The sequence below is a fragment of the Octodon degus genome, unplaced genomic scaffold (assembly GCF_000260255.1).
Source record: "Octodon degus isolate 3935 unplaced genomic scaffold, OctDeg1.0 scaffold00055, whole genome shotgun sequence".
Lineage (NCBI taxonomy): Eukaryota > Metazoa > Chordata > Mammalia > Rodentia > Octodontidae > Octodon > Octodon degus.
Window position 1 is genome coordinate 3,191,053 of NW_004524631.1, and position 8,558 is coordinate 3,199,610.

The 8,558-nt window shown below is 35.7% G+C and overlaps 1 protein-coding gene across 1 annotated transcript in view; it reads left to right on the top strand.

Annotated features, from left to right (window-relative positions):
- Positions 1-8,558, top strand: part of Spata16 (spermatogenesis associated 16) — a 308,782-nt gene that overhangs the window by 104,757 nt on the left and 195,467 nt on the right. The window contains exon 3 of the mRNA XM_004633441.2: positions 6,133-6,278. Within this exon, the coding sequence (XP_004633498.1) occupies positions 6,133-6,278 (146 nt within the window). The remainder of the gene's footprint in view (positions 1-6,132; positions 6,279-8,558) is intronic.

The following is an 8,558-nucleotide window of genomic DNA, read 5'->3' on the forward strand; positions in this document are numbered from 1 at the left end:
CTGTGCATTTTTTATTGGTGTACCATGTTTGATTTATCCCTGATACCTTAAATTTGGAGTTTTTCTGAGAAATGGAGCAGTAATACAGCATCAACTTATTAAAGTACATTTTAAGCCTTTAAAAAAAAAAGAAGAAGAAAGAAAATGAATGCCCAGTATTTGCATGTTTAGCTGAGAAGGTGCCACACTGTTTTCATAGTGGCTACACCATCTCACAGCCATGTATGAGTGATGAATTTGCTCAGCACGTAGCCTTTGATGTTGTCGCTTGTTCTTATGTTAGCCGTCATGATAGGGCTGCAGTGATACTGCCCAGCAAGCAGTCTTGGGGGTGTTTGTTTGCTGATTTTCTGAGACAGGGTCTCATTATATACCTATGCAAGCCTCAAACTGTACTGTTCTGATGACAAATGATGTCAAACATCTATTTATGTGCTGATTTTCTATCTGTCTGGCCTTTTGGTGAAATGTCTGCGTCTTCTAATTTACACTCAAGTTGGATTACTTTTTTTAAAATTTTGAACTTTACTTACAATTTAGAAAGAGAATTTTGTCAGAATCGCTTCAACTTTTCAGTTTGTTGAGGTTTAGTTTATGACACAGAATATCATACAATTTTTCCATAGGTGCCCAGGAAAAATATATGTTCTGCTATTGTTGAGTAGAATGTTTTATATATAGATATGTGTGCACTGTGTCCATTACATCCTGCTAATTGATTATGTAATTAAACTCATACTTTTGCTAGTATTTCTGTCATTTGATGAGTGGAAAATATTGAATTCCTTACCTGCAATTGAAATGAGTTTATATTAATCAATATGACATAATTTTTCAATCAAAGAAATGAGAAACAGTGTCAAATGTAGACAGTACAACTTTAGTATATTACATAGGCACAAAGAATATGCAAAGAAACATATCAAGAATTAGTAAAACAAACCAGACACACAATGTTAAATATTGCATGGTTTCTTTTACATGAGAAGCAAAAAATATTTAAAGGGCAAAATGAAAGACAGAGAAGAGGAAACAAGGAAATATGGGAGGAGGGACCAGGAGGTGGGGGAAGAGGGAGGGAAAGAAGTGGATGGAAAAACAATTAAAATGTGTTAGAAGGTTGTACTGACTCCCCACAATCTATATAATCATTCTGTACTTAAAAAAAGAGAGAGAGAGACTTAAAAAAAAAAGAACTACTAATGGCAGTTATACGAAGGTGGGATTATTGGTAACTTTCTCATCTTTACACTTTTTTAAAATTTCCAGAATCAACATAAAAATATTAAGAAGTCACTGCTTGACTGATAGCACATCCATGTGTAGATGTCTAATCAAATAATGCTACATTTGTCAAGATTTTTTGCTCTGTCCTAAATCCCTAGAGATCACCCAAAATAATGCTCCAGGATTAGCCTGGGCAAACACTCATTATATAATGAGTACCTACCGGCGGTATCAATCTTGCTAATGATGATCTCAACCAAAGAAAAAGGTTCAGTAAAGTTTCCAATATTACAATATAACATGTAGTATTGATTACACTATTCTAAAGCCTTGTTCTCTTTATTTGAATTTTAAAACAAACTTGAAAATTTCATTGCATATAATTTCTAAAAATACACTTGATATATATTACTTAAAAGAACTTAGACAAACCTAAGACAATATGCATCAATAGCACTACAACAAAGATTATCCTACTGTTTTCTGAAAACTATCAAATGTTTCTCTGAAATATATATTATCTTGTTTAAGTTTGGTTTATGGTTCTAATTTACCTCTTAAATCCTATTTTAATGTATTGATTCTCATTTTAAAATCTATACTTGTAGGAGTTTCAGATTTGTCTGTTTCATCTTTTTGAGACAGGGTCTTTCTATGCAGTTCAGGCTGGCCTGGAACTCACTTTGTAGCCTAGGCTAGTCTTGAACTCACAGTGATCCTCTTGCTTCAGCATCCTGATTACTGGGATTACAAGCAGGTGCCACCAGGCCCAGGACCTATAGCAGTTTTAGCTGCATTTGCCCCTAAATATTATGCTTTTATGTCCACACTTCATTCAAAAATACTTTAAGGTTCCTTTTGAAATAATACCTAATTTTATTTTTCCAGCTGAACGTCTTCTTACTGGTATTCTATTTCAGGGAGTTTTTCCCTTAACTCCCTGAAATAAAGATCTTCACCAAAGATTTAAAGAGTATATTTTTAGACAAGCAAAAAGTGGGACACAATCACTCTAACTACATTGAAACCAATTCAAACCACATTAAAGTCTACCTTCTGGAGAATTAACTTTTCAGTCTGTAACAATGACTTCATTAAAACTTCATAAAAATCCTACAGCGTTTTCTGACACCCTAAAGTTAGCACTCTGTCTGTCTGTACCTATACAATCACAGCAACATTCAGCTTCAACTCATGTTACATCAGTGTGCCTTATTGCACAGCTAACTTCAAAACATGTACTCCTTTAGAAGCGAACAAATAAAGCAACCCTGGATAAAATCAGTATAAGTTCTCGATTTTACAATACCTGATTGATAAAGACTGCCACAAGTGCACACAGCACCTTCTCAGCAAGCTGCCTGTTTTGCTATTTTAATCTGAATTGAAAAATTAGCCTTGTCTTTCAGTGCTGCCTCGTAGTTTGAATTCATAAATACTCTCATTTGGATGTTAAGATTGAGCATTCTTACTCCTTTCCTATCCTTGATTCTCATAGAAGTGGAGACTGCTGTAGACATCGGGAGATCTGCTGTCTGCTCTCCACCTTCTCTCAGGGTTCTCAGACTAAGTCTTCAGTCTTACGGAATCCAGAGCTCGGCTTACTCGCCCATACAGGATTTAAATTTCCTCATGGAAGCCACCCGCAACTGCTCTCTGGATGACCTAACCACCACTCATCTCCTAAAAAGTGAGCCTAAGAAAAAGGCTGCTCACGTTAGCAGGTCAGAGAATAACTCAGACAGGAAGAAACAAAGAGCACACATAATGTAGAGTTTATTTTGTTTTAAGATTATATGTAAAGAAGAACTCAGGACCTGGCACTTGCCAGGAAAGCGTTTATTCCACTGAGGCATCCCCCCCGTCAAGTCAACAACTTTTGTCATTGCCAGTCTTGCGGAAAACCCACTACTACTCTAGACTACTGGACTATATTGGAATATTTTGCAGAATTCAGGCACCTACAATATTTAAATGACAATGGAATACCCTTCTCTGACAAAACTGAACAAAAAAGGGGGATACAAATGAACTACCATTTTGTATCTATATGTTCAAAATAGTTAAAATAGCTACACAGCTGCATTCTCATGGATCAATGAATAGAGAGATTTGCTCTAATAGTGTTTGAGGACAGGATGTCATGCCTGCATCTTGTACAATGAATAACCATTAAGACAACATGTAATGTATTAATTAGTGAAATCATGCTGGTAATCGTTTTTTGGGTTTTGTTTTGTTTTGTTTTGTTTTGTTTTTTTTAGTAATCTGTTTTGAAACTGTCTCATTGCTACTTGTTTCTCAATAAAATTTATTTTCTAAAAAAAATTAAATTTGTGTATTTAAGATTTGGGGAAGTACGGATTTCATTTAAGAGACACAACTGGGAGATGTACACTTTCAGTGCTTCAAGATATAGATAAAGCTGTATAAATTATCTTCATTTTGTTTTCCATTGTTTCATGCTTTAGAGTTATGACCCAGAATTTGTTTCCTGGAAAACTGTCCAGGCAGTTCTGGGTGCTGTAGGATCAGGCTGGTGGAAAGGAGGAAATGCTATCTGAGGCCATGACTTCTAAACTATGATTTTTTTCTAAAATTATATTTTAATGTTTGTCTATAATCACATTGACACTTCTGGAGTCAAACTCTGGGAAGTAATTACTAGATGTGTGTTAAATATTTCATCTCTTATATTATCAGTCTCGTGAGCTCATCACAGCATCCAAGCAGCCCTGGCAAAGTCACACCCTTTGTGCCTGCTACAAAGTGTTTGTTGTTGTCTTGTTTTTTTAAAAATAATTGAAAAAATATTTTAGAATATTTTTAACCTAAGACCTGTTATTTAAAAATGTGAATAAAGGTTGGCACTGTTCTGAAAGATACTTTGGAAATTAACCCCTACATTTCATCATGAGTTATTATCAGAAAAAGCAGTAATAGTTTATATACCTAAGCAGATATCATAATTACTGAGAAAAAGACTAACATGTCAATGAATATACACAAAGAATAGAAAACAGATATTCACATGCAGTTAAAATAGCCAACATTTATGAAAAAAAATTCAAGTTAAAATATGAAGGCAACAATTTTCATCTGGCAAATGGTTATAGATGTTCAATAAGTATTTATTTACTTAAGTAACATGTTTTGGCCATCAAACAGGAAAACAATTTCAGAAAACAATATAAATAGACAGAACTAACAAAATCTCCAAATAAAGTGTAGTAGCACTGGGTAATCATCAATTCAAACTATATGTAAGGAATATCTAGATTCTATATATTTATAGTTTATAGTTTTTGGATAAAACCTCTCAAATATCCAAATTGTATGTTAAAAATTTTAAATTGACAATGTTAATGTACATGGCAGGCCAGTTTTAAGAAGTAATCTATTAAAAAATTATTTTAAACTGTATTGCTTAGAAAACAAAATTTAGAACACAAGCAATGTCACTTTTGTATAGAATCAGTAGTAGCTTTACCTATTCCTATCTCCTGTGAGACAATTCCCCAAGTACTGAAGGTGTTATTGATCATACAGTGAATATTCAGATTTTTAAAATTTGCTACAGTAAAAGACACATTGCCATCCACACCCCTCCAAACACTTGCCCTTAGTTCAAACTGGCCTATCCCAACATTCTTGCGTCTTCCTGAAGCAGTCCTGGAAGCCCTCTCTCATGAATGTCTTTAGTTGTACCGCCATGGCTACCTCACTGTCATAATTCATTCTGTTTAGCTCCCACGATCATTTTGACTTTAAGGGACAACCGAAAGTTACATGGGACCACATCAGTGAGTAAGATGCGTAAGGATACACGGCAGTTTTTCTGCAAGACCGCCTTCATAGTAGATTCTATTCAGAGATAGCATTCACCATAATTTTTAATCACACATAGTAAAAAGCATTTCAATAAGAGGGCTTTCGGAACTCTTTCAGAAAGTAGCAGGAATAATGAAATAAATACATTCAAAGCCAAAGGGAGTATTTAGCAGAGAGTTAGTGACAGTGTGTCTTTTGCTAAATAATTTTGTTTTTTAAATTTAAACATTCACCGAATCTTTCAGTCACTCCTGGTATGCACAAATGAAGCTCAGAACAGCAAAGAAGCAGCTCTTCTGAATAAGATCAATGGACAGAAGGCTTTCTCCTTTCCCATCAGACTTAATTCCAAGGAACAGCAAAAAAAAAGTCTGAAAGGGAAAGAAAAGTGCTGATCCACTGTTGTCATATCATTGAGACTTCTTGATGTTTAAGTTTCATTCCCAAAATTAATTATTTTCTTCCTCTATAGTTTATCTATGTTGCCCAGAAACCTCTGACTTCCTGGAATTTTTATTAAGAATTCCACATTCTTGCCATGTTTTTCAGATACTGTGGCCTCTGCCAATAAATCCTAATAAATTTTCACTCCTTTTCTTTCAATAACATCCTAGAGAATATGATTCAGACTCAAATTAATCACCGATCATGTTAATGGCTCCTCGGAGTTTACTTCCGATACCCCTTATTATATTAAATCAAACTTGATAGTGTGCTAGATCATAGCTCAGCTGGGTTTTCATAAAAGCATTGGTATTTAACATGATTTATGCCTAGTTTTCTGTTAATATCTTTTGCTTATCATGCGCTTTATTTTAAAAACAGACATTCTTAGAAAATGACACTGCTTTAAAATCTGTCACACTTTAAAAATATTTTATAGGAAACATTTTACAGTAAAATGTATCACTTTATATTACATCACATAATAGCAAAGAGGAACAATTTAATGTACAAAGTATCAATATTTAGCTTTTAGTTTAAAAATATGTGTATGTATATACATTTTGCTTATTTAAAAATAAGTTGTGTGGCAAGATTATCAGGAAATTCAATGTATTGTATGTTTTTAAGCTTTGCAGCAAAGGGGCGGCTCTAGGAAAACCCTTTGATGCACCTGCGGACCATATAGCAGCCGTAGCAAGTTTCATTGAGACAAAGCTTGTCACCTGCTATCTACGGATGAGGAAACCTGACCTCGCCCTGAATCATGCACACCGGTAAAATGAAATAATGCTGATCAAATAAGTAATAGTACTAAGAAGTGCTACCCAGCCACGAGGAGGCTACTCTCTGAATTTGTCTGATCATCTCCCCTTTCATTTTAAATTGAAGATAAAGCAAAAAGAAATTGTATATTGTTTTATTTCTGTAAAACTAAAAAAATTATAGAGATGAACAGGAATCTTAAAACCTAAGAGGGAAAAACAGGAACATAAGCAACATTTATAAATAGTATTCAAGTTGTGGGGAAAATAAAAGGGTAAGCAACTGGAGCAGGAAATTGCTGTGGCAGGAGAGCAGCAGGAAGTGAAGTCAATAAGGGAGCAGGTACGGAGGGCTAGGAAGGGCTTCCAAAATTGCAGAGGAGACACAGAGGGGTAGCAGGGGACTCTTACCACTTGAGGTAAGACTTGGAAGCTACAGCTTATCAAGTGATAGCATACCTGATTCAAAGGCTAGGATGAGTCAAAGCATAGCATCCGTTGGGCAGCTTCCCAGAGGCATGAAATAGCTTTGTCTATATTCTTAAACATTTCTTTTCCATATATTAACCTTGTTTAGGATTCTATATCATTACATTACTATGTGGGGTATTCTTAGAATTCCCAGGGTTGCCTGTCCTCTTTTTTCTTCCATAATAATGTACCTGTCTTGTGTCCTTTATCTAAATGGTCTTGTTCCCATCAGTAGCAATAAGTTTGACTCCGCAGTAAAGGTAAAATGATTATGCTGTGCTTTTCCAATAATGCTTTCCTTGAAATTATACTTTTATTCTTCCCAATCTGACTTAAAGCAATTTACCTAGAACTCTTGTCCATTTTTCATCTCATATCCTTATATTTCCTTTGGATAAAAGTAGCAAAACTAATATTGATATGAGACCATAATACCTGGTTTATGAATAGTCTCTGGGAAATATAATAAATAGTTATAGTAAGACCCATTACTGAGTGATTTGCTGACATAGTAAAAGCCATTTATAACATGGGCTAGGATGTTACTGTGCTGCCCAGGATTTTCATGGCCCTACCAGCAGGCTTGACTTGACATAAGGAACATACAGGCAACAAAACCTCTTTGAAATTCATAGGATAACTTAAAAGAAATTCATGTGGCTAAGCAAACTACTGAATCCGAAAGCACATTCCCTTTGAAACCAAAAGAAGTTTGCCTTCTATCCATCCAGGGGCATTTTATGCAACCATAGTTTCTGAACCAATGCCAGAATATACAGTCTGTCAAAGAATTTTGTTCCATTTGTATTTAAAAGAATGAGAGTTAGAAAGGAGCATTCTTTTAAGTATGTCAAAATATTCTAATACTACTTGGGTGACTTAGGAGCATAATAAGAAAAATATTTAGATCAGACCCCAAAAAATCTACAGAAATGCATTAACAATAATAAATTGAGAAATACTAGAAAAAATTATAGGTCACCTTTGTTGTCACTTTCATCGCACATCAGAGGGCCACCAACCTGGCCTCTTTGTAAGAAAAATGTCTTCTGCATACCAGACTTGTTTAATGGTTTTTCTGAATCACACGTAATGCCGTATTTAAAGTCTGGCCATTAGAGCATTCTTACCAAGATGGCACCAAAGGCAAAGAAGCAAGCCCCTGCCCTTCCCAGAGCTGAGGCCAGAGCAAAAGCTTTGAAGGCCAAGAAGGTTGTGCTGAAAGGCATCCACAGCCACAGAAAGAAGATAGAAACGTCACCCACCTTCTGCCGTCCCAAGATATTGTGGCTCTGGAAGCAGCCCAAATATCCTCAGGAGAGAGCCCCCAGGAGAAAGGAGCTTGACCACTATGCCATCATCAAGTTCCCCCAGACAGGAAGTCAGCCATGAAAAAGATGGAGGGCAACAACACACTTGTGTTCATTGTGGATGTCAAGGTCAATAAGCACCAAATCAAACAAGCTGTAAAGAAACTGTATGGCATCAATGTTGTCAAGGTCAATACCCTAATCAGGCCTCATGGATTTTTTTTTTTTTTTTTTTTTTTGGTAGAACCAGAGATTGAACTCAGGCCTTTGCACTTGCCAGGCAAGTGTTTATTCTACTGAGCCATCTCCCTGGCTCCCTAGGCCTGATGGAGAGAAGAAGGCATATGTTCAACTGACACCAGATTATGATGCATTGGATGCTGCCAACAAAATTGGGATCATCTAAACTGAGTCCACTGGCTGATTCTAAATGCATACTTTTTTTTCTGTAAAGGAAGGAAGGAAGGAAGGAAGGAAGGAAGGAAGGAAGGAAGGAAGGAAGGAAGGAAGG